Genomic DNA, 26106 nt, shown 5'->3' on the forward strand with positions numbered 1-26106 from the left:
GATGCTGGGGTTACAGATAGATTTAACGAGCAGGTGCATTCACAAATACAGAATCTGGGCATGAGGTGGGTGGCTGCGTGGGGGCAGAGCTCGCTTTTACCAGCTGCACATTGATGGCGATGCTGTTGTCAGTGGAATCACCGAGTTTCAATCCATCATTGCCACCGCTGAAGAATCGCATCTTGGCGGCTGCGGGTCACCGCTCTCACACGTGTGGCTGCATCTTGATGTCAGAAGCGTGAATATAGCAGCATGGTCTATCCTCTCACACTGTTTTTGTTTTTAATATTTTGACAACTGGCTGGATTCCAGTAGAATCAGTTTCCTCTATGCTGCTGCTGCTGCTGCTAAGTCGCATCAGTCGTGTCCGACTCTCTGCGACCCCATAGACGGCAGCCCACCAGGCTCCCCCATCCCTGGGATTCTCCAGGCAAGAACACTGGAGTGGGTTGCCATTTCCTCCTCCAATGCATGAAAGTGAAAAGTGAAAGTGAAGTCGCTCAGTCGTGTCCGACTCTTAGCGACCCCATGGACTACAGCCTACCAGGTTCCTCCGTCCATGGGATTTTCCAGGCAAGAGTACTGGAGTGGGGTGCCATCTCCAGTTTCCTCTATAATCCTATGTATTTTATTTGATTTTGGTACAAAATAGCTGTGCATCTCCCCAGAGGTTCCTCTCTTCCCAGGTGGAGACAATGTTCCAAGTGGACCTCATTCTTGTTCAGTCCCCGTGTGGACATCCTCGGCCACTAGGCCTGGAAGATCTGACTTCGGCTCTGCGCCCCCTGGAGGCAGTTGTCGTGTGCTGGTCCAGGGAGTAAGCAGGGAGTGGGGAGGAGTTAGAGTTGTGATGTGATGCTGTGATGCTGGCAGGAAGTGGGGAGGGGTTGGGGGTAGGGGTGGGGGCATCCATGATACAAGAAATGTCAGCTGAGCTCCGGGGTTGCTGTGGGCACTGTCTCTGTCCTTCAGGTGCTGTGGGAGGGGAGCACGTCACCTCACGCATCTCTAAGATGGGGTTACCTCTAATGGAGTGTATCAGTGTCCTGGGACAGCTCTACCAAGTGGCCACAAATGTGCTGGCTTAAAACAGCAGGAGTTTCTCCTATCATAGTCCGGGGCAGAAGTCTGAGACCCAAGTGTCAGCAGGGCTGGCTGCTCCTGGGGGCAGAGGTAGAAACTGGTCCAGGCCCCTCGCCCACCCCTGGAGCCGCCAGCACTCTCCATGCCCTGGCGTGTGGCTGTAGCACTCCAGCTCTGTCTCCGTCTCTGCGAGGCTGTGTTCTCTGTGTGCATCTGTGTGTCGTCGCTTCTTATAAGGACCCTGTGAGGGGATCTGAGCCCATCGACTCCCGGCTGACTGTACCTTAACTAATTACACTACAGAGACTCCAGTCCCAAAGAAGGCCACCTTTTGAGGTTCCCTGTGGACCCCATCTTGGGAGCACTGCTGATCCCAGCACAGGAAGTGACCGTCTCCTTGGCCCAACTGTGCCCCAGGAAGGAATCCTGCCTGCCTGCTTAGTCACTTCAGTTGTGTCCAACTCTTTGCAACCTTATGGACTGCAGCCCACCAGGCTCCTCTGTCTATGGGATTCTCCAGGCAAGAATACTGGAGTGGGTTGCCATGCCCTCCTCCAGGGGATCTTCCAGACCCAGGGATCAAACCCATATCTCCTGCAGCTCCTGCATTGTAGGCAGATTCTTTACCACTGAGCCACCAGGAAAGCCCATAGATAGGCATTGTTTCCACCTAAATTGCCCAGAACGAGTTGGCTGTGTGGTGTTTCTCTCTGCATCCCTGGGCTCCAGCTGGCTCAGGCCACCTCCCTGCCTATTCCATGTCCATTTGATGTTTCTGCAGCCTGTGTTTTCTGAGCCAAATTCAACTCGGGGGATTGGCTCATGTCCCCACTTTTGTCCCCATGTTGCCCCTACTGGGATGGCTTCCATTCCCCACCCACTGCTCTGTGGAGGGGACCTGGGGTGCTGCTGGAGACTGGACCTGTCATGAGCTTGGGACACCTTGGGCAAAGGAAGACCAAGCCTGAAAGTTAAGGTAAGTCCTTATCCCCAAGAATGGTTTCTGCCTTTGGTCAGGCTATGACTTCCTGCAGCTTGTGAGAAGTTCTCAGAAGGGAGGGAAACCAGGCTCCAGGATGGGTGTCCACGGGGGTGTCTGAGAGCTCAACCTCCTACCTTACAAGTCCCCCCCAACCACTTGCTGCAACCCCCCCAGAGCTCTGCCCTCCCACCCAGGGAGCCCGGCTTGCAGCATCTGTCCACCCAACTTGGCTTCTCATCACTGTGCTGGGATGTGGCTCCCACCCTGGCCCCTCTATTCCTTGCTCTTCCTGGGGTCTTGCCTCCTGGGGCCGATGGTGCTGTGAGGATCAACAGCCAAAACCCCAGCCTTCTTCCCAGTTCTGCCAGGACAGTGTGTCTGCATGAGGCCGCAGCAGGGCGATGTTAAAGCTGTGTCTCACACTGGGGAGGACTGCATCAGGGTGGGCGAACCCAGGGGGTTTGGGCTTCGGGGCTTTGTCTGCCGTCTGAGTTCTACAGGACAGTTCATCTCTGAGCGCGAACACCCCGGCCTCTGCGCTCTCCCATGCGGGGGCCTGGCTGCCAGACGGCTCTGTCTGCCGCAGAAGAAAGTTAAAGCAAAAAAAAAGAAAGTTAAAGCATCAGTGTGTGATGTGAACTATGACCCCACTCCCAAGATTCAGTCCCTGGCATCTGCACTGGCAGCTTCCTCATGTGGAAGTAGGGCATTTGCAGACGCCATCCAGGGAAAATGGGCGGGTGGGGGCGGGGGTTTCATCCATGGCTGTGTGTCCTCAGGAGAAGGGGGAGGGCCAGACACAGGAGCGGGATGCTGGCTTGAAGGGAGGGGCAGTCAGGCAGGCAGGGTCCACGGGGGCACCTGGGATGTGCCTCCTGAGGGCCCTGGGCACCCCTTGGGGTAATGGGCATTGGCAGCCAGCAGTGTGGTCCCATTTTATGCTCCCCTCTGGGCCTCGGGGCTGGAAGGCGTCTCTTGGGGTCCGCTTCCCAGGGGCCAAGGAAGCAGGATTCTAAACTGTCCAGGAGACCTGTCCCTGCAACCAGGGGTCTTTGCACCCACCACATGGCCCTGAGTAACCCTCTTCCCTGCGGGAGGTCCCCGTGCTCTCTCGAAGCTGTGGAAGGAGCTGTCTCAGCCTCTGGGGGTTTTTTCTCCATTGTCTACTCAGAGCCCCAGGACAAATGGTGCCCTTGCCTGCCCGGGAGGGGTGGGTTTGGGGCCCTGTGCCAGAAGTCCCATGGGCCTGGGACAGTTTATGTCCTCATCTTCAGTCCTCTGCTGCCAAACACAGAAGACATTTTTCAAAGACAGGTGATCGATTTTTCTCTTGCTCTTTCTGCTCAGTCATTCATCTCCCTTGAAGCAATGCAGGTGAGAGATCCATGTACTACAGCTCAAAGCAGCAGTATTTTGAAGCAAATGGGTCTGTGATGGTCTGGATCTAGGAAGGGAAGGATGTTTCCTTTTCCAAGCTTCAGGGGTGCTTCAGGGTCCCTTCCCAGGTGGACAGCAAGGCCTCCGGATGCCGTGATGGGGGTGATGGAGGCAGTGTCCTGGTCACCTGGTGGCTGAGAGCCACCCAGTAAAGCCACTCCAATGGGGATCTCTTGTTTCCTTTTGGAGAACTTTGATGACTCTGGAAAATAACAGACCTTGGGGCTTAGAATGCAAGGATCCACAGACTAGCTGTGCGTCCCCTGAAGGCCAGTGCACAGAAGGTGCTAACTCAGTGCCTGCCAGCTGGCCACCCGACCCCACTCCTGCCATCAGATGTGCTGTGGGTTAATAAAAGCTTGACCCATACCTCATGTGAGCTCCAGGCTCCTCGTCCTGAATAACGTTCTTTGTAGACTTTTGTTGAGAAAGCGCTCATAATTCACCTTGTCAGGGAGGTCCTGCATCCTGCTCCCCAACTGTGGTGGGGGGGGGCCAGTCATGTGCTGGGGGTTTCCTGGTACCTTTGACTCCCTGGCGTTTGTTCCTCGACTGCCCACTCTCAGCTAGGGTGCTCAGAACACATTCACAGAATAACTGAGAGAGTGAATAAATGAATAAATGGCTCAGGCAGGTGAAATTCCCCTCTAGTCACCAAGGGCATCTTGGCAGAGGCTTTGGGGTGCAGTGGACGTGTGGGGGACCAACTGCATGAATTGCCGGACTCCCTGTTCAATCATGTTTAGGGACCTTGGATAAGTATTAAATAAAGCCGAGGCCCCTGGGAGCAGGAAGGGAGGCCCCGTGGGGACGTCAGGTGGCATCCTGCTGACTCTTAGTGAGTGTACTTGGGGAAAGGTCTACCCTCGAGAGAACGCCCTGGAGGGTGAGACCATAGTGCTGGCCCCTCTCCATGTCTACAGTTGGGCTGGGCACCCCAGGGACCCAGGGACAGGGTGGGTGCTGGGGGCCCCCTCATCCCGTTTCCCCTTTCAGGCCAGTCCCTCCCCATAACATACTTTCTTTTTACATTTACTTATTTATTTTATTTTTGGCTGTACTAGATCTTCATTGCTGCTCTAGGGCTTTTCTCTAGTAGCGAGTGGGGGCTATTCTCTGGTTGTGGTGCATGGGCTTCTGGTCGCTGCGGCTTTTTTTTGTTGATCTAGGTGCAAGGGTTTCAGTAAGTTGTGGTGCATGGGCTTGGTTGTCCCGCAGCATGTGGGATCTTGCAGGACCAGGAATCGAACCTGTGTTCCCTGCATTGGCAGGCAGATTCTTAACCACTGGACCACCAGGGAAGCCCATGAAGCGATTTCTTCACTGGTACCTGCTGCTGTCCTGCTGTAGGTGGAACTGCACCCACCTTGAAAAACACCTGTTGAACCCCTAACCCCGAGGACCTCAGGCCGTGAACTTACTTGGAGATGACGTCTTTACAGAGGTGATTAAGTTAAAGGGAGATCATTAATGTGGGCCCGGATCCAACAGGACTGATGTCCTTATAAAAGGGGAGATTTGGACCCAGACGTTCACACAGGGAGAAAGCCACGTGCAGCAGAGGCAGAGATGAGCTGATGCTTCTACAGGCAGAGGGGTGCTGCCCGTGGACCACCAGGACCTGGGGGAGGGGCAAGGACAGACCCTCTTGCACGGCCTCAGGAGGAGCCAGCCCTGCCAGCACCTCGATCTTGGAATTCTGGATGCAGAGCTGGGAGACATATCTATCTGTTGCTGAAGGCACCCGCTCTGTGGCACTTCATCTGGCAGGCCCCAGCAAACTTTTTCTCCTTCCCCAGGGCCTCCTTGTCTCCACGACCTTTACCCATGAGCCCTTCCTGGTTTCTCCTCCTGGCAACACTCACTCCTCAGTGCTCTCACCCAGTCTGATGTCTTGAGACATCCCTGATCCCAGCCCAGACCTCTCACCCAACCCCAGACTCCATTGGTATCCTCAGTGAACCTTCCCCCACCTTCACCGTCCCCAGACCCCCATCTTGGTTGACAGCAACTCCATCCCTTCTAGGGCTTCTCTAGGGGCTCAGATGGCAAAGAATCCACCTGTAATGCAGGAGACCTTGGTTTGATACCTGGGTTGGGAAGATCCCTTGGAGGAGGAAATGGCAACTCACTCCAGTATTCCTGCCTGGAAAATCTCAGGACCAGAGGAGCCTGGTGGGCTGCAGTCCATGGGATCACAAAGAGTTGGACACAACTTAGCGACTAAACCACCACCACCACCATCCCTTCTAAGCCCAGGTACCTGAATCGAAAAAGCTCCTTTCTTCTCTTTCACCCCTATGTCCAATCCTGGTGGTCCCTGCCACTCAGTGATGCTGCTCTGCCTGACCCCAGATGGCCCCATATCCCACCTGGAGGCAGTCCCCAAGGGTCTTCAGGGCTGCCCTCTCTGACCATTTCCACTCCTCTCCCCATACCTGCCCCACCCCATGGCACTTGCCTTCTGGCTGCTCCTGCCCCAGGGCCTTTGCACAGGTTGTCCCGTCTGTTCTTTTCTCCATGAGGTTTCCCCGATTGACTCCTTAACGATTTCACCCCAGCCTCTCCCTCTTCTGTTGTGCTTTGTTTTTCTCTCAGCACCTACCAGCTTCCAACAGGCACTTTGTCTACTGCTTATCATCATTTTACTGGCTCTGTGAAAGTGAGGCCCAGCTCCATGGCAGGGCAAGATTTTATTCTGCTCCATTCCCTGCAGAGTCCTCAGTACCAGGGACAGTGCCCAGAGTGCAGAAGGTGTTGAATACCTTAATGAACGAAAGAGTAGATTATCGTTCACAGCAGACACATTTCTTGGCAGAAAAATAAATACAGACAGACAAGAAAAAGAAGCAAATAAAAAAAATCAAAACCACCATGGATAAGAGTTATTTATTTTTTCTTAATCCTCAGGGCAAACTTTGGGGCAGGTATTACTTATCCTTTTCATGTTCAGACAGGGAAAGAAATTGACCAAAACCACACAGCAAATAGAATCCAGGTGTGTCTGCTCCTGGCCTAGGACACAGGGCTGATTCCCAAAGGTCCCACAGACCCCAGAGCCACCCCTGTGTTTATTTGTCAATGTTGCTTCCCTCTTAGCTAGATTTTGCTCATGAACAAGGACAACATGCTTCTCTTGGGTTCTCAGATGACTCTCCTTCCCTTGTGTCTGCTGGATCCCTGGCCAGCCCTTGCCAGGCCTACATCCCTGCCCCCTGGGGGCTGCTGCTCCCACCTACTCCCAGGTGTTGCGGGCTGCCTGCTCCCCTGCCTCTCTTCTGGGGACCCCACCCCCTGGGCCCAATCCCACTGCAGTCCTCTCCCTCAGGGTCACTCACTCAGTCTGAGCCATAAATGAAGATTCATAGCAGTGATGAATATTTTTATTAGACAAAATTAAATTCTGGTACACATCATCTCTATCAAGAGCAGAGGAAAGGAAAAAAAAAATCCTGCACGTTCACTGTGTTCCACCAGAAGCATCTGCTTATTAATGGGCTTTCCCAGAAACCCGTTTATTAGGTTGGGTTACAAATGAACCATTTTAAACAGATGATATGGATTTTTCTGAATTTGCTGCAGAGCCAATTAATAATTGAATTAATGAAAGAAGTGGGCCTGCTATTAGGTTTTATTAAATGCTGTTTGTTGCATCTTTGCCATTTAAAACATGACTGTTGTTTAAAAAGAAAAAAAAATCCATTAGGCAGCTGGGCAGAGTGGAAGAAGCAGAGGCTTGGAGTCAGCAGGTCTCAGTGTGACCCCCACCTGCTTCAGCAAAGTGTGTACTTGTGCCAGGCCACGTCACTCCTTGGGCCTCTGCTGTTCCATCTGAGAAATGGGCACAGACGTTCTCCGGGCTACTTGGGGTCGTTTCAAGAATTAAGTGGGTTGGGACTTCCCTGGAGGTCCAGTGGTTAAGAATTTGCCTGCCAATGCAGGGAACACGGGTTCAATCCCTGGTCTGGGAAGATTCCACAGGCCACAGGGCAACTAAGCCCTCGTGCCTCAACTACTGAAGCCCATGTGCCTAGAGCTGGCGCTCTGCTACAAGGGAGGCCACCACAGTGAGAAGCCTGAGCACCACGGTGAAGAGTAGCCCCCTCTGGCCGCAACTAGAGAAAGCCCACTCGCACCAACAAAGAGCCCTTGTGCCGCAACAAAGACCCACTTCGACCGTAAATAAGCAAACAAATAACCCATTGGTTGTTAAAAAAAAAAGAATTAAGTGTGATTAAACTTGGGTATTTTAGACATATTTCTCCCTCCCTTCCTCCTCCCTCCCCCTCTTCCGTCTTCTGAGAATAGTCACCAGCACTTTCCCCCAGCGGACAGGGTGGGAAATCACACAGCAATAGGTCTTCTTTGTTCCATGTGTCTGTCCTCGTCCTGGTCATGAGACCCAGAAGACTCATCAGGGCCCCAGCAAGGGTGTGTTGGGCAGAGCCTACCTGCCGGCCCTGTGACACCTGACCCGGTTTGCAGCCTGGCCAATTTCCATTTACAAATATCCCCCACCAGGGGCTATTTCCAGCTACCAACCTGCCCTCTGGGAGGATGGAGTTGAAAAGAGGTAGTTCCCCACCGTTCCCACCACACAGATTTGTAGACACAATAATCTGAGAAGCACAGAGTATAATTAAATAGAGTAAATCACTAGGAAGTGCTGAGTTTTGAGTATTTATTGCCTTTGCTTTTATTATAATTGATTGAGTTGTAAATAGTTTATTTTTAGTAACAGCCATGTTTGGACTCCAAGGAGATCAAACCAGTCAATCCTAAAGGAAATCAGCCCTGAATATTCATTGGAAGGACTGATGCTGAAGCTCCAATACTTTGGCTACCTAATGCAAAGAGCCCACTCATTGGAAAAGACCCTGATGCTGGGAAAGATTGCAGGCAGGAGGAGAAGGGGTTGGCAGAGGATGAGATGGTTGGATAGCATCACCAACTTAATGGAATGAATTTGAGCAAACTCTAGGAGATAGTGAAGGATGCGGAAACCTGATGTGCTGCAGCCCATGGTCTCACAGAGTCGGACATGACAGCGACTCAACAACAACGTTTCCCAATTGGTGCACAAAATTTCTGAGAATTTCAAAATTGACTCTTGCCAGCTACAGCAGTCCAGTTTTAGATGAAGCTGGAGGGGATAAAGCACGCCTGATGTCATCAAGGGTGCTGTTACGTGATCCTCTGGTGCCCAGTCCTGGCCCTGTGATGGGGAGGGGAGTGTCCTGGGCCCTCTGGAAAGAAGGGCAACCCTCTGGCCCAGCTGGCACTTGTCAGAATCAGGAATCCTGTCCCGTTGAGATGACCTGTGGCCACCACCTTCGGGTCTGTGCTCGGACCCCCCTCCTGCCCTGCTCTGCTGCACTGAGAGTTCTGTATCCCATGATTTCTTGTCCTTCAGCTCCAGATAGTTTCAGCCAAAAGGAAATGTTGGAAAATTGGAAGGTAGAGAGAAACCAGGATGCTTCCGTCCCCATCTCTGGTTTTAGGAACATTTCTGGAAGTGCTGTGTCTCTTCCATCCCTCTTTCTAGAGTCCCAGTCCTCACAAGGGGTCCCCAACTCCTGGCTTCAGTAACACTGCCCTCTCTTGGGTCCCTTCAGCCCATGGAAGATGAGTCCCTGAGATGCCTCAGCCCTTTTGTAACTTGTGTGATCAACTCCTTGTGTTGAATTCCCTTTGTTTGACAGATGCGATGCATGCTGGTAACCATTGAGGTGATCTCAACTATGGACCAGTGGTTAAAAGGGGTAGAGGGTTTAGGGGGGCTGAGTTGGCTTCAGTACAGTCCATGGATGACATTAGTGACTATTCTGAACCCAGGTTACAGAGGGGGATGATGAAAGTGCATGTCACCATGAATTAGAAAGCTCTGTGAACTTGGCCCCAGACAAGTGTATGCCTGGAGTGCAGGCAGTCTCGACTGGCAGGGACGTCCCACCAGCCGTGACCGTGTATCGACCACAAAACTGCAGAGACCATTCCCAGTGGCTCCACCACGTGGCTGGCCCCACATGGCAGCATGGGAATCACGGTCCATCTTCAACTATCTTCCCAACTGACTTTGGGCAGGGGCTTTTAGCATGGAGTTACCCCCTGGATTCTATGGCAGTTTTTCTGGAAAAGGGCCAACCTTATGAGGGATTCATGTGATCAGGAGGCAGGTAAGAACTGGAGTCAACAGAAACAAGAGTGCTGCCTGGCCGTGTGTTAGGAAGAAGGATGCTAGATTCCACCTTGGTTCTGATAGACAGCAGCCTCTTGGCCTGAGAGCATGGATGGTCCTGGGCAGTTGTGGGCTGACCTGACTTAGTCCCGCTGCCTGTGGACCCAGCTACTGCCCCGCCCAGTCAATGCCTTTGTCCTCACGTGTCCTGGTGGCAGGCAGGACTCTGACGGAAAGAGCAGGCTTTCAAAACACGGGAACTCCCCACCTCCCAAGAGGATGAGAGGTTTGTCAAGACGCTGAGAGGCAATTTTCCAGGTGTCAGGCTTCTTGTGGGCTGCAAACCACCCAGCTTTGATGGGACTGTCAATTTGCCTAATGAATTGTAACATGAGAGAGGTTTATTAGTTGGAGCCTGTGATGTTTTCTATTTGAAAGCATAGGCAATATATTTGGCATACTAATGGCTGCTACACTATTGTAACTTTACTTGTGAATCTTCTAGATTCTTGAAGACCAGTCCTTGGCTAGTGACTGTTTTGAAGTCTTTATTCAGTTTGTTACAATATTGTTTCTGTGTGTGTGTGTGTGTGTTTTAATGTTTTGTTTTCTCAACCATGTGGGATCTTTTCTCTAGTTGTGGCACACGGGCTCAGTTGTGGTGCACAGGCTTAGTTCCCCAGACAGGCATCAGACCCTCTTTCTCTGCATTTGACGGTGGATTCAATCACTGGACTACCAGGGAAGTTCCCTTTGAGCTATTTTGCAGGTACTGAAACCCCCACTAGGTGGGAGAAGTTAACTGCATTACCTCACCACCAACCAACCAGAAGAATGTCCACCAGCTGATCACGTACCCCACAACCACCCCACCCATCTTGAAGAATCTTTCCCTGAAAGCCATTGGGAGTTTGCGTCTTTTGAGCACGAACTTCCCAGACTCCTTGCTTGGCGCCTGCACTTGCCTTCACCACAAACCCGGGTTAGTACATGGGCTTCACTGTGTGTGTGGGCAAGTGGACCCAAGTTTGTTTCAGTAACACTTCGGCTTCTTTCATCTCTTTAGGAAGCTCATCTTTGGGAAAAACTACCCCCCTCACCAACAGGATATGAGATCCCTGGCACTAGCGGAAGTGATTTTTCCTCTCCTAGGAAGAGGCAGTGCTGGGAGGCAGGGAGCAAGATGCGGGAACCCAGGAGGCAAGGGGGAAGGGCCACTCTCCAACTTCTGGGAGGACAGACTACCTGGCTACAGCAAGGTGAGAACAGAGATCTTCAAGTTGCCCCCAGCTTAAAGCCCTGTTGTTTGGAACCCCTGCCACCCTGCCTTCCAGGTTACTCTATAAGAATGGGGAGGAGGGCTTCCATGGTGGCTCAGTGGTAAAGAATCTGCAAGCTAATGTAGGAGACACGGGTTTGATCCCTGGTCCAGGAAGATCCCACACACTGTGGAGCAACTAAGCCCCGTGCATCACAGAGCAGCTAAGCCCTCTAGAGCCCACGCTCTGCAACAAGAGAAGCCACTGCAGTAAGAAGCCGGCACACCACAACTAGAGAGTAACCCCTGCTCGCTGCAACTAGAGAAAAGCCCATGGAGCAGTGAAGACCCAGCATGGCCAAAAATAAATGAATAAATAAAAACAAAAGAAAAGAATGGGGAGAAACTAGGAAGACACTGATGGTGCCCCCAACTTCCATCCCAGGAGACCCTCTGTGTGGGAGGAGACAGTTGGTTGGCTTTCAGCAGCTTGGCATCTCATCTGTTGTTCATTTCCACGGCTAGGTGAGCCAAGCCTGCCCTGTGGCCCCTCATTGATGCACAGTTGAAGACTCCCATCATCGGGAAGGAGGTTAGCAGCTAGGATTGGACTGTTACTTGGCACTGGGCCTGATGGGGATAAGAGACAGCCAGGACTTTTTGTCCAGTTTCCCTCCCAGTGTCCTGCAATTCTAAGTGCAATCATGAAGCATCCTCTTGCCCAAGAGGGCATCTTGGAGGCCTTAGGACAGCCCTGGTGGGGGGTGGGCTGCTTCTCAGCTCTGGTTCTGGAGCATGAAAGCCGCTGTGGACAATACATGAACAGAGGGGTGTGGCCGTGTACCAATAAAACTTTATTTATAAAAATAGGCAAGGGGCCGTGGGTTATCATTTGCTGACCCTTGCCTTAGAGTAACACGAGAAGGCGCCTGACCCTGGGTTAGCCGCTAGAACAGGAGTCCCTCCCCAGACTGCTGACTAGTTCCTGTGGACGAGACATCAGGTCTGTATGTTTGTTTAATTGCTCTTTCCTGGACCAAAGCAGTCACAGCCACCTCCTCACCCAGCACTGCCCGTGGGGTTGTCTTTGATGTCACCGCGGCTGCTGCTGCCCCGCTCCCCTCACCAGCCAGGGTTTAGGTGGAGATAGTCACAGGGGCAGCCCCACCCAGGGCTGGAGACATCGGGAACTCAGAGTTCACAGGGGGCTATTTCTGCCTGAGGGATGGACAGGGGCTCAGCACATGCAGAAGAAGTGGCCGCGGACGGCTGGACAGGAATACCGTAGAAAAGGCACGTGATTTGGAGCTGGAGTTGGCTGTCAGCTGACGCGCTCAGGCAGAGCCGCCAGCTGAGGGGGGTCCGCGCTCCTGGAGGGGGGCTGGTCCCCGCATCGGCCTCCAGAGCACAGGGAGGTCCCTGGGTCCCAGGTGACAGGGCCCGCCAGCAGCCATGGAGAAGTCAGTACCCAAGGTGGTGCAGGGATGACCAAGGCCCTCTGGGTTCGAGTGGTGGATTGAGTGGGAGGGCTCCACACCTGCCCCAGGTCCTCGGACTCTTCATTGGGGTGGGGGTGCAGGGTGAGGCTGGGGGTCAGTGCCGCCCTGGCTTGATCCAGTTTCTGATGGTCCATTTCTGTCCTGAGCACCTCTGCACCACCAGGCGGAGCCCGAAGTTGGCATCCTTGGACATCTCCACCTCCAGGCACCGGCCTGTGTCTCTGCTCACAATGGGGCCGCCCTGCAAGGGAGGGAGACCCAGTGAGCCCACGGGTCCCATCCCAAGAGCTTCCTGGAAGTGGGGGTGATGCCAAGGCCACCTGAGTGTCAGGGTCCTGCCTCTTCCCAGCCCTCTTGTCTCCATCCCTCTGGCCCCACTGACCGTCTGCCCTCCAACACTGCCTCCCAACAGCCACCTCTCTTCTCCCAGGGCCCCAGGAATGATCAAAACGATGGACTCTAGGGCCCTTGAGATGGGTGTTCCCCCCAATATCCTCCCCTGGCCCCTGGCAGGTCCGATTTACCCATTGGCCACCTCTGCAGGCCCTCTGGTCCTCCCAACATCAAGGGCTTTGGCCTAAACCTGAGGATCCCAGGCTCATATTCTGTTTGCTGTCCTCCAGACAGGTCCTTTCCATGCACTCTGAACCTCACTGTCCTGGCCCCAAAGCCAGCCTCCTGGGGACCCTGATTTCACTGACTCTACGTGACACAGTGACAGCTCCTTCCTGCTGTAACCGGGAGCCCCCAGAGAGCACTGTGCACATGTCTGTCCCAGGGTCTCCTGCTTGGGAGGAGTTGGGTCAATCTCAACAAATCTCTGGGGCTTCCCAGGTAGCAGTAGTGGTAACAAACCCGCCTGCCAATGCAGGAGATTTTAGAGAAGCAGGAGTAGGTTCGATTTCTGGGTTGGGAACATCCCCTGGAAGAGGGCAAGGCAACTCACTCCAGTATTCTTGAGAATACTGGAGAATCCCATGGATAGGGGAGCCTGGCAGGCTACAATCCATGGGGTCACAAAGAGGTGATAGGACTGAAGCAATTTAGCACGCTTGCCCTCAACAAATCTCTGGGCAAGTCCAGTTCAGTCCCACTCAATCAGCAGCTAGGGCACTCAGACCCACCCCTTCTGCCGAAACCCTCTGCCCATCCCCAGGAGGCTGGAGGAGTCAGCAGTGTGGGACAGCGAGGCCCTGAGGGGGCAGCCAGGGCACTGGGACCAGACCAGCCCTTCCCTGACTGTGACTGCCAGCAGATCCCCTAACGTCTGTAGAGGGGGCTCATGTGGGAACAGCTGATCCAGCCCCCCTGGGCCTTGAAGTTCGGCCCCCGCTGCCCTCAGCTCCCCCCACGGGCTGGCCCAGAGATCCAGAGGTCCCAGCAGCCCGCTGACCTGGGTGAAGTCCCACAGCCGCTGCGCGGGCCGGGCCACATCCTCACACTTCTTCAGGGCGGGCGTGCGGCCCCTGCCGTCATCCACCAGGCACTTGGAGTCAGGCAGGAAGGCGGTGGAGCCCAGGGGGCCCAGCTGTAGCAGGCCCTCGGCGCTGTACCGCACCAGCTGGGGAGAGGCCATGAGAGCGGGGTACATGGGCACAAGGTGGCCCTGCGCAGGGCTGGGTCCTAGGCCCTGAAGGGGGTGGGCGGGGCGTGGGCGGGGCGGGGCAGGGTGGGCGGGGCCAGCCCAGTCACCAAGGCCAACCTTCCGAGAGAAGGGCTGGCCCTCGGAGGAGAACGCTGAGCCCGGGGATGCAGGGGAGATCGTGTCTGGTGGCCCCACGCCCCCAGCCCCGTTCCTTCTGCAAATCCCCCCAGGAGGACCGCCTCGGACCCCTTCCCCTGAACTCTGCGCGGACCCCACCCTCCGTGGGGCCGGTCCTTCAGCCTCGGAGGAAGAGGGTTCCACGGTTGCGCAGGCCACCCGTCTCCCCTTGAACCACAAGCAGCCCCAAGTTTACGATCCCAGGTCACGTTATTTGCCAAACACCAGGTAAGCAACATCTGTGCGCTAATGAGGAAACCAGTGCTCCAGATTCCTCCGCGCCTGGGCTGTGTGGCTTTGGGCAAGTCACGTCACCTCTCTGTGCCTCGGTTTCCTCATTTGTGAGCAGACAATGACAGAGCCTGCCTGGCAGGGCTACCGTGAGGACCCTAGGGCACCGCACGCAGAGCGCGCTGAGCGCACAGAAGTCACTGTGCTTCTCTTCTTGTCTTTCTCTTGTTTGCTTTCACTAAGAGCGCGGGCGCGCGCACACACACACACAAACACACCGCTGTATTTTCCAGTACAGTCTGATAGAACACCACTTCCCCTGCACCTTCACATGGCCCTGCGACTCTGACACCCCCGTCAAGTGTGGGGCACACATTTTCTCCCAAGTCCTCCTGCGGAGGGTGTGGGGGGGTGTGAACATCGCAGAAATGGTGCCACCGACTCTGAGGCAAGGTGTCAACACTCAGGACACCTCCCGCATCTCCTTGTACCCTGCTGATGGAATAGCTGCTCTGCAGTGAGGAGGCTGGGGCAGCCCGATGGGGTGGGGGTGGAGGCCAAGTGGGGAGGGCCCAAGACCCCAGAACAGCCAGCTTACAGCAGCTCAGAGGAGGCTCCGCCAGCCTGCCAGGTGGCCTGGGCGATGCTGTGCAGATGACGGGCCCTGCTGCAGATTTATGACCAAAGTGGCCCTTTCAGGTCATTTTGTCTGGGGACAGGTGATCACAGATATGCTCATGCCCCCTCTCTGATAACTTTCTGACGCTGAGGAGGTTTGAATCTAGGACCTGCAGCCCATGAAATGTCCAGCATGAGCTCCAAGTGGGCTACCTGTAACTTCAGCCTTGCAGGTAAGGACTCAGCGGAGCCGAGCATGGTCAGTGCTCAGGAGGGCCAGCAGGGTGGGTGAAGCTGATGGCTCATCCCTGTGCCCATGGAGGACTGAACAGCCAGAGGGTCTGGTCAGGAGGCTGCTCTGCACTAAGGAGGAGTCTCCACTCCTGTGCCTCTGGCCAGCCGCTCCCCTGGCCCTGCCTCAGACACCCAGCTGGGGGAGCGCACCGGGCTGAGAAGGGCATGGGTGACTGTAGGGCATTGCTGCTGGCTTGTGGGGAAGCCACATACTTTTCAGAAATGCATCCTCAGGAAGCATGGACTCTGGGGTCTCACCCTCAGATTACTTGGGCTCTCCTGAGAGCTGGTGGGTCACATGCCCCAGTAGAAGGGATTGAGGGGAGGATTTCAATAATCCAGACTTGTGAGTGAATGGGCCAGTCATTGAGCACTGGCTGGGAGTGGGTTAAGTGATGTTTATCAAACTGCCAGTCAGGCAAGAATTAGACACCTACTGTGTGCTCAACATGGTGCTGGGTCTAATGTGACCGAAGTTGCCAGATAGGAGTCCAAAAGCTCAAAGTCCAGCCCAGGACAACAAAAAGTTCACAGGCACTTGTCTTGGTCCACAGAGGGCTGAAGGCAACTTACAAAAACAAACAACAACAAAAAACAAACCCTGCAATATAATAAAACAAAGTACTGAAGAAATAAAGTCAAAGGGAAAATAGGGAGTGGAAAGATGTTATTCCAGGAAGGACAGTAGTAAATAAACTGTATGAAAATGGGCAGGATAATTAGCTGCTAAACGAGGAGATTCAGAAGAGAAGAGGGGCTTCCCAGGTGGCTCAGTGCATGAGACACAGGAGACGTGGTTTCGATCCCTGGGTCAGGAAGATTCCCCTGGAGGAGGAAATAGCAACCCACTCCAGTATTCTGGCCTGGAAAATCCTACGGACAGAGGAGCCTGGTGGGTGACAGTCCATAGGACTGCAAAGAATCGGACACACCTGAGTGACTGAGCGTGCACCTGACGCATGCAGAGGTGAAAGGATTCCACGTCTGCAGTGTGCTTTAAAATGACTCAGAAAAAAGCAGATGATGCAAACACAGCCCAGTCTGAACACCATCGCATCTGGATCAGGGGTGGAAAACCATGTCTGTGAAGGTCAGGGAGCAAGCAAGCATGCTCTGTGGACACTGTCGCATGTTCTTTTTCTTCTTTTCCCTCCATAAACCTTTAAAAAGCTAAAAACCATTCTTTGACTGGCAGGCTGCTGTTTGCTGATCCCATGAGTGTGTGGTTGGTCATCTTAAGACTTTTCTGGATGTTTGAAAATTATCAGAATAAAACCTTACGAGTTAAAGGAAGGGCCTCTAAATGACCCCCAGGCTACCCAGTCCAGCCCAGGAGGGGCCCGTGCCTACGTGGAGTTGGACACATCTGCCCTATGTCCTTCTCAGGCACACTGGTCAAACCAGTACCGTGGACAGAGGACAGAGGGCTGGGCCCTACCATGAAGGGTCCATGCATTTGTCTGTGTCCACTAGCTGAAGACTATTGACTAACCATCTGCAGTTATGAAGATTTTGGTCCAAGACTGGATTTCTTTATGGTCATTGTTATAGGCTGTATATTGTCATCCTGCTTATTTAACTTATATGCAGAGTACATCATGCAAAATGCCAGGCTGGATGAAGCACAAGCTGGAATCAAGGTTTCCAGGAGAAATACCAATAACCTCAGATACTCAGATGACACCACCTTTATGGCAGAAAGCAAAGAGGAACTAAAGAGCCTCTTGATGAAAGTGAAAGAGGAGAATGAAAAAGCTGGCTTAAATTCAACATTCAAAAAACAAAGATCATGGCTTCAGTCCCATCACTTCACAGCAAATAGATGGGGGAAGAATGGAAACAGTGACAGACTGTTTTTTTCTTGGGTTCCAGAATCACTGCAGATGGTGACTGCAGTCATGAAAGACACTTGCTCCGTGGAAGAAAAGCTATGACAAACCCAGAGAGCATATTGAAAAGCAGAGACAGGGACTTCCCTGATGGTCCAGTGGCTAAGACTCTGAGCTCCCAATGCAGGGGGCCTGGGTTTGATCCCTGGTCAGGGAACTAGATCCCACATGTCTCATCTAAGACCTGATGCAGCCAAATAAATAAATATTTTTTAAAAAGAAGAAAAGCAGAGACACTACTTTGCCGACAAAGGTCCATCTAGTCAAAGCTATGGTTTTTCCAGTAGACATGTATGGATGTGAGAGTTGGACCATAAGGAAGGCTGAGTGCTGAAGGATTGATGCTTCTGAAGTGTGGTGTTGGAGAAGACTCTTGAGAGTCCCTTGGACTGCACGGAGATCAAACCAGTCAACCCTAAAGGAAATCAATCCTGAATATTCATTAGAAGGACTGATGCTGAAGCTGAAGCTCCAATACTTTGGCCACCTGATGCGAAGAGCTGGCTCATTAGAAAAGACCCTGATGCTGGGAAAGATTGAAGGCAGGAGGAGAAGGGGACAACAAAGGGCAAGATGGTTGGATAGTATCACCAACTCGCTGGACATGAGTTTGAGCAAGCTGTGGGAGATGGTGAAGGACAAGGATGGCTGGCATGCTGCAATCCATGGGGTCGAAAAGAGTTGGACACGACTGGGTGACTGAACAATTGTCATAGGCTGAACTGTAGCTCTCCCAAAGTCATGTTGAAGTCCTAACCTCCCAGTACCTGTGGATATGACCTCATTTGGAAACATGGTCATTGCCGAAGTGCTCTAGGGAAGATGAGGTCACACTGGGCTTGTTGTTGTGGGTTAGTTGCTACGTGGTGTCCGACTCTTTTCAACCCCATGCACTATAGCCTGTCAGGCTCCTCTGTACATGGGATTTCCCAGGCAAGAATACTGGACTGGGTTGCCATTTCCTTCTCCAGGGGATCTTCCTGACCCAGGGATCGAACCTGGGTCTGCTGCATTGGCAGGTGGATTCTTTACCACTGAGCCACATTGGAAGCCCCATACTGGGTTCAGATCAGATCAGTCACTCAGTCGTGTCCAACTCTTTACGACCCCGTGAATCACAGCACGCCAGACCTCCCTGTCCATCACCAACTCTCAGAGTTCACTGAGACTCACGTCCATCGAGTCAGTGATGCCATCCAGCCATCTCATCCTCTGTTGTCCCCTTCTCCTCCTGACCCCAGTCCCTCCCAGCATCAGGGCCAAAGATGGAGAAGCTCTATACAGTCAGCAAAAACAAGACCACGAGCTGACTGTGGCTCAGACCATGAACTCCTTATTGCCAAATTCAGACTTAAAGTGAAGAAAGTAGGGAAATCCACTAGACCATTCAGATATGACCTAAATCAAATCCCTTATGATTATACAGTGGAAGTGAGAAATAGATTTAAGGGCCTAGATCTGATAGATAGAGTGCCTGATGAACTATGGAATGAGGTTCGTGACATTGTACAGGAGACAGGGATCAAGACCATTCCCATGGAAAAGAAATGCAAAAAAGCAAAATGGCTGTCTGGGGAGGCCTTACAAATAGCTGTGAAAAGAAGAAAAGCGAAAAGCAAAGGAGAAAAGGAAAGATATAAACATCTGAATGCAGAGTTCCGAAGAATAGCAAGAACAGATAAGAAAGCCTTCTTCAGCGATCAATGCAAAGAAATAGAGGAAAACAACAGAATGGGAAAGACAAGGGCTCTCTTCAAGAAAATCAGAGATACCAAGGGAACATTTCATACAAAGATGAGCTCGATAAAGGACAGAAATGGTATGGACCTAACAGAAGTAGAAGATATTAAGAAGAGATGACAAGAATACACAGAAGAACTGTACGAAAAAGATCTTCACGACCCAGATAATCACGATGGTGTGATCACTGACCTAGAGCCAGACATCCTGGAATGTGAAGTCAAGTGGGCCTTAGAAAGCATCACTACGAACAAAGCTGGTGGAGGTGATAGAATTCCCGTTGAGCTATTCCAAATCCTGAAAGATGATGCTGTGAAAGTGCTGCACTCAATATGCCAGCAAATTTGAAAAACTCAGCAGTGGCCACAGGACTGGAAAAGGTCAGTTTTCATTCCAATCCCAAAGAAAGGCAATGCCAAAGAATGCTCAAACTACCGCACAATTGCACTCATCTCACATGCTAGTAAATTAATGCTCAAAATTCTCCAAGCCAGGCTTCAGCAATATGTGAACTGTGAACTTCCTGATGTTCAAGCTGGTTTTAGAAAAGGCAGAGGAACCAGAGATCAAATTGCCAACACCCGCTGGATCATAGAAAAAGCAAGAGAGTTCCAGAAAAACATCTATTTCTGCTTTATTGACTATGCCAAAGCCTTTGACTGTGTGGATCACAATAAACTGGAAAATTCTGAAAGAGATGGGAATACCAGACCACTTGATCTGCCTCTTGAGAAATTTGTATGCAGGTCAGGAAGCAGCAGTTACAACTGGACATGGAACAACAGACTGGTTCCAAATAGGGAAAGGAGTTCGTCAAGGCTGTATATTGTCACCCTGTTTATTTAACTTATATGCAGAGTACATCTTGAGAAATGCTGGACTGGAAGAAACATAAACTGGAATCAACATTGCCGGGAGAAATATCAATAACCTCAGATATGCAGATGACACCACCCTTATGGCAGAAAGTGAAGAGGAACTCAAAAGCCTCTTGATGAAAGTGAAAGTGGAGAGTGAAAAAGTTGGCTTAAAGCTCAACATTCAGAAAACGAAGATCATGGCATCCAGTCCCATCACTTCATGGGAAATAGATGTGGAAACAGTGTCAGACTTTATTTTTCTGGGCTCCAAAATCACTACAGATGGTGACTGCAGCCATGAAATTAAAAGACGCTTACTCCTTGGAAGGAAAGTTATGACCAACCTAGATAGCATATTCAAAAGCAGAGACATTACTTTGCCAACAAAGGTTCGTCTAGTCAAGGCTATGGTTTTTCCTGTGGTCATGGATGGATGTGAGAGTTGGACTGTGAAGAAGGCTGAGCGTCGAAGAATTGATGCTTTTGAACTGTGGTGTTGGAGAAGACTCTTGAGAGTCCCTTGATCTGCAAGGAGATCCAACCAGTCCTGGGAGATCAGTCCTGGGTGTTCATTGGAGGGACTGATGTTGAAGCTGAAACTCCAATACTTTGGCCATCTGATGCAAAGAACTGACTCATTTGAAAAGACCCTGATGCTGGGAGGGATTGGGGTCAGGAGGAGAAGGGGATGACAGAGGATGAGATGGCTGGATGGCATCACTGACTTGATGGATGTGAGTCTCAGTGAACTCCGGGAGTTGGTGATGGACTGGGTTAGGGTGGCCCTAATCCAACATGACTGATGTCCTGATAAGGAGAGAAGACAGAGACATGGGAGAAAGGAGGGGGAAGATGAAGATACAGGCCATACAACCCGTGTGCCAATGAAGGCAGAGACTGGAGGGAAGAGGCCACAAGAAAAGAACTCCAAGGGCCACCAGAGGCAGAAGGGAATGTCCCTAGAACCTCAGGAGGGAGCACAACACTGCTCATACCTGAATTTCAGATTTCTGGTCTTCAGAGCTGAGAGAATAATGAACATTCGTCATTTAAGCCAGTGCCCAGTTGGCTGTACTTCATCGCGGTGGCCCCAGGACACTAACAAAGCTGGGGATTGGGGTTTGGGGGCATAGCTTGTCCCTCTTAATATTTTAACAGCCTCTATGGAGACCAAACAGACTGAAGATGTTTGCAAAGAAGAAATCACTGTGAGTGTGTCTGGCCTGGCTGTGGACACAGGTCCATCAGATCTCTCCGTGGGGCTCATCCACGTGGGACGGCCTCCCCCATCCACCTGCCTCCACCTCCACTCCATTTCGAGGAGCAGTGAGGCCCCTTCTGCTGGCTGCCCCAGGGTCCTCGTGTGGAGAGGGCTTCCCCGGGGAACTGAGCATGGTCGCTGGAACACCCACCCCTCACCCAGCCACGCGAGTCCCTGCACCTAACACCTCGAGGCCGGCCCCTCACTGCTTCTCTCCACAGCAGGGCTCAGTGGGAAATGACCACGCCCACCTGCCACCTTGTGTTGCTTCCCCTCAAGGGAGCAGACAAACAGAGCTGTCCAAAGACACCCCACAAGACATGGCCCCCCACTTAGGGTCTATGCCAGCCAGAGGACTCCCCTCCTGTGTCTGATGGGCCCAGCAAAGTGGATTTCTTCCTGGAGGCCACATTAGCATCTTGATGGGCCAATGTCATCAGGGGTCCTGTGAGGAGGTGGCAGGGTGGGAGGGAGAGAGGTGTGCTCTGTTGTCATTATAGGTTCAGGGGTCCCTCCCATCTGCAAAGCACCCCTGGGCAGCTGCGTGGACACGTCAGCATCCATGGATGTCCTAGAGTACAGATTCAGAGAGCTTCGAGGGGGCCAGTTGTCATTTCGGGGGTTAATTTTAAAGAACACTCAACACTCATTGAGAAAAAGCATTTCTCCTATAAGCTGTCCCATACCCCTGAACACACTGATTCCACCAGCCTGGAGCCTGCACACCTACACCCGTAAACTCCACTGGCCTGGGTTCTGGACACTGGCATGGATGTTTTTAAAGCCCTCCAGGTGACTCTGAGCTGCAGCATGGTTTGGCAGGTGTTCAGCTCTAAGAACTGGTGGTTAATGTGATACTGCCTGGGCTTTGTCTACCCTGTGGCCACTGATCACCTTCATCTTCCACTTCAGTCCACACAGCAGCCTGAGAAGTAGGTACCATGATCATCCCATCCAATGGATGGGGAAACTGAGGCACGGGTGTTAGATGATTTGCTCAAGGCCTGTTTGGCACCAAAGCTCTTGCTCTTAATTTATCTGGGGCCTGAACTCAGCCACTGTGGCATCAGGACACCCCAGCCAGCCTGACCCCGTTCCCTGGGCACTACTTCTGGCTGTGGTCTGGGCTGTGGTCCCTGAGAGACATCACCATCCTCCCTACCTGGGAGGACATCCCGTGGCAGGGGTACAGGATGGCGCGGTCATCGTCCTCCGCTCCTTGGTCTAAGCAGTAGCCGCTGGCTTTGCTGTTTCTCACCTACGACCAGAAGCCAAAGGAGAAGCCCCATCACAAGGACCCCTAAGGCCAAAGCAGGCTAGAAGGGCTTTACTCACCCGTCCCCTGCCCAGGGCCAGTGGTCTCAGAAAGGGGTAGTCCTCCCAGGATGAGAGAGGAAGGGAAGAAGGGGAGGGGGAGGGGAGGATGGCGCTCTGGCCAGTGGGCTGGCTGAGGATTGGCTGGCTCCTGTGAATGGCCTCCCCGAGTTCAGGTCTTTGGCTATATGACTGCAGCTCCTCCCGTTAACAGTGGTAGGGTTGGTAGGGGGGTGTTGCTATTCCCACGGTCCCCGTCTGGGCCTGCCTAGAGGCTTGCATGGCTGATAGATGCAAGAGATGCCTGTGTGCAGCTCTGAGCCTCAGGACTCCTGCAGCTCCCACTCTGCCCAACCCTAACTCCACCCTGAGAGCAAGCCGGGCTGCCCTGCTGGGGGTGACAGACATGGCAGAGGAGGTCTGTCCCCCAGCACAGACAAGGGCAGGAACACATCGCTCTTCCTGGCTTTAAGGAGAGGCGGGTATGGCCATGCATGTGGGGGCTGGGGCAGACAGGAGGGTCTTCCCACAGCTGGTGCCTCTCCTGGTGTGTCTCTGGGTCCTTCTGTTGTGCTCTCAACATGCAGGCATTGGTGGCACACGAACAAGGCGGTGCGTGTGACCACCTCCATGTGCAGGCCTTTGCACGTGTCTGCTCATGTTTCATGTCATTTTGTCTTGGCAACAAGTATTTGTAACGTGCAGAGCAGGCTCAATGGATGGGGTCTATGTACAGAGGGGAAGATGTGTGGGGTAGCTCTTTGCATGTATGTATGTGAGCAAAACTGTGTGCAAATGTGTACTTTTGTGTCCGTGTACACTTACACGTGCATGCTTGCTTAGTCTCTCAGTCATGTCTGACTCTTTGCAACCACATGGACTGTAGCCTGCCAGGCTCCTCTGTCCATGGGGATTCTCCAGGCAAGAATACTGGAATGGGTTGCCATGCCCTCCTCCAGGGGATCTTCCCAACCCAGGGATCGAACCCAGATCTTCCACATTGCGGGCAGATTCTTTACCGTCTGAGTCACCAGGGAAGCCCAAGAATATTGGTATGGGTGGCCTATTTCTTTTCCAGGGAATCTTCCCAACCCAGGAATCAAACTGGGGTCTCCTGCATTGCAGGCGAGTTCTTTACCAGCTAAGCTACCAGGGAAGCCCGCAGACTTACGCATGTATATGCATTTGCATGGATCCATGCATGTGCATGTGGGCATGTATAAACACATGTATGCGGCACATGTACACATACACGCACGTGTCTCTGAATCTACTTTGTGATCCATGGTGGCAGGCACGCGTGTGCGTCCATGCAGCTCTTACACTGGCGTGTGAGTGTGCCTGTGTGCTCTGCCGGCTGCTGTCCATGGACGTTCGCACAGGGACAGGCCAGGGAGCTGGGAGGCGGGGTGCGGGGTGCCAGCCATCCGCGGAGGCGGTACCTCTCCGTACGTGAGGGTGTCGTTGTACGTCCTCATCTCCGGGTACACGTTGTCCAGGTACCACTTGAAGCTGCGGCACTTCAGCCTCTGGCGCAGGGCCAGCCGCTCGGACACGTCCCCGAAGTCCACGCCTGGGTTCTGCGAGGCCGGAAGTGAGGCAGGGCAGGCTCTGGGGTGTGCGGAGCCCTGACAACCCAGGCCATGACCCAGGATGGGGGAACTACGGGACCCCCAGGCGCCCCTCCAGGGGTGTCCCCGCCCTCAGGCTTCCTTGTCTGGGAGCCTCCTGCTCTCCCAGGACCCTGCAAGGTCCAGGGCAATGGGGCTGATGGCAAAGGCCTAGTGTCTCTGGCCTATTTGCAGCAGGTCCCACTGGAGACCGGCCTGGCCTTCAGTCGGCCACTAGTGGCGTGTGTGGGCCTGGTTTGCTTGTCATGCCCTGCACACTCACCTGGGGAGGTAACTTAGAACATCCTGAGTACTGCTGTTTACCTGGGCTGGGCCAGGGGGTCTGTGCTACAGGATGATTTATGGGGGTTGCTGTGGGCATTAGCTTGACCTCTGCAGGGACCTGAGACCAAGTCCAGGCACACAGAGATCAGCCACGTGCACGTGAGCCTCATAAACTCCAGAGGCTGACCTTCCCTGGTTGGTGACACCCTACATGCGCTGCTGCTGGGAGAATTCAGCACTGTCTGTTCTTTCTTCATAACAAACCCCAACCCCCATGTGACAGCTCTCCTGAGTTCTGAGTCCTTGTAGCCAAACACTGAAGCTCAGGGTGGTCCTGGAGCCCCTGGCACTCAGTGACAGGTGGGGGATGTGAGTGGGTTGGAGGAAGCCCTCTCCCTAAGCCCAGTTTCCTGAGGCATTGATGCCAGCTAAGGACTGACTGAGGACCTGGAGAGAAGGGCAGACTCTTGCTGGACTCGGGTGCGAGCGGCCCTGGGAGATGTCACCAGATGCTGGGCTGTGATCTGACTCAATTCAGAAGGTTCCAGTGAAGTTTAAAATACTAGGACATTTTGCATATAATGAAGATAATTGTTGCTTCTTAACTTTTTTGTTATACACATGAAGCTCTATCTTTTGACAGCTAAAAATCCACACACGCATGTGAGCTTATATGTGTGTGTGGATCCTAATAGAAGATCAACCTCTTTCTGTGGGTGGATGTTAAAAAAAACTGTTCCCAGGACAAATCTATCCCCAGAGACTCAAATGTCCAAGGAAGCAGGCTGTGTGTGAAGCCTGGTTCTGCAGCTGGTCGGGGTTGGGGGACAAGAAGAGCCTGTCCTCAGCACATACACGCCCATGTATGTACATGCATGCACATGGTGCACACACACACGTATGCCCAAGCCCCCTTCTCAGGCTGCCCTGCCCCCCAGGCACTGGTTAGGACCCTCTGGCTCACACCCAGGTCCTGCTTCTGGCCAGCAGCAGCAGGCAGACCCCTGGCGTGGGCCTCCTGCCTCCACTCCCCGCAGGATGGGTGGATCCGGCTGCAGACACCACACATGAGAGAAGCCGCCATCCCCAGGCCTGAGACCCTCGTGACAGGGTCCTGTGGAGGACCGAGTCACATGCCTACTCTGCCACTCATCAGCTGTGCACACTCGTGTGTGCAAGGCATGGGGTCATCATATCACTGTGGACTCCTGCAGAACTGACATGAGAGGCTTCCGCAGGGCAAGAGGGATGCTTGTGCGTCCCAGGAGGGGCTGTGGTCGCCCTGGGGGAGCTCTCTCCTCAGTGCCAGGGCTGCAGCCTCTCAGGGGCTCGTAATATCTAGTGAAGGAGCTCTTGTGGTGGTGGAGGGACTGCCAATGAGCGTCACAGCTGTTGGAAACAGGCTCTCCTTGGTGAAGGAAATGATGTTTCTGAGATGGAGCTGTCCAGGAGGCCCCACACTGCATGGATGGGCTGTGCCCTTGGATGACCCTGAGGCTGTCCCCAGGTGTTGCCCCCATCCCCGGCCCCTCCCCGCCCAGCTTGGCCAGCTTACGGTCATGGGGATGTTCCAGGCCATGTACACGTGGGACTTGAAGCCGTCCATCCACACCTCGGCCGCTCGCAGGGCGTTGCGCTTGGCGTAGTAGTCGATGTCGTTGTTGTAGGGCTTCTTGGTGCGCTCGATGTGGGCCACGCGGGAGCAGGGCAGCACCTCCATGCTGCCACCACACTGCCACACCTGCGGGGCACCCGAGGGCCCTGGGTAGTGGCCCCGCTCCTTCCCGACAGCCGGGAGGGAGGGA

The 26106-nt window shown here is 53.2% G+C and overlaps 1 protein-coding gene across 2 annotated transcripts in view; it reads right to left on the reverse strand.

Moving 5' to 3' along the window:
• Window positions 1-11773: 11773 nt before the first annotated feature.
• The window catches only part of GALNT9 (polypeptide N-acetylgalactosaminyltransferase 9), a 118658-nt gene continuing 104325 nt past the window's right edge, over window positions 11774-26106 (reverse strand). For both annotated transcript variants that reach the window (XM_006045542.4, XM_006045543.4), the window contains 5 exons: window positions 25857-26042; window positions 23849-23986; window positions 22255-22350; window positions 13831-13998; window positions 11774-12678 (listed from right to left, as the gene is read on the reverse strand). In XM_006045542.4, the coding sequence (XP_006045604.1) occupies window positions 12532-12678; window positions 13831-13998; window positions 22255-22350; window positions 23849-23986; window positions 25857-26042 (735 nt within the window). In that variant the 3' untranslated portion in view covers window positions 11774-12531. The remainder of the gene's footprint in view (window positions 12679-13830; window positions 13999-22254; window positions 22351-23848; window positions 23987-25856; window positions 26043-26106) is intronic.

This window comes from Bubalus bubalis, chromosome 17, assembly GCF_019923935.1.
Source record: "Bubalus bubalis isolate 160015118507 breed Murrah chromosome 17, NDDB_SH_1, whole genome shotgun sequence".
NCBI lineage: Eukaryota > Metazoa > Chordata > Mammalia > Artiodactyla > Bovidae > Bubalus > Bubalus bubalis.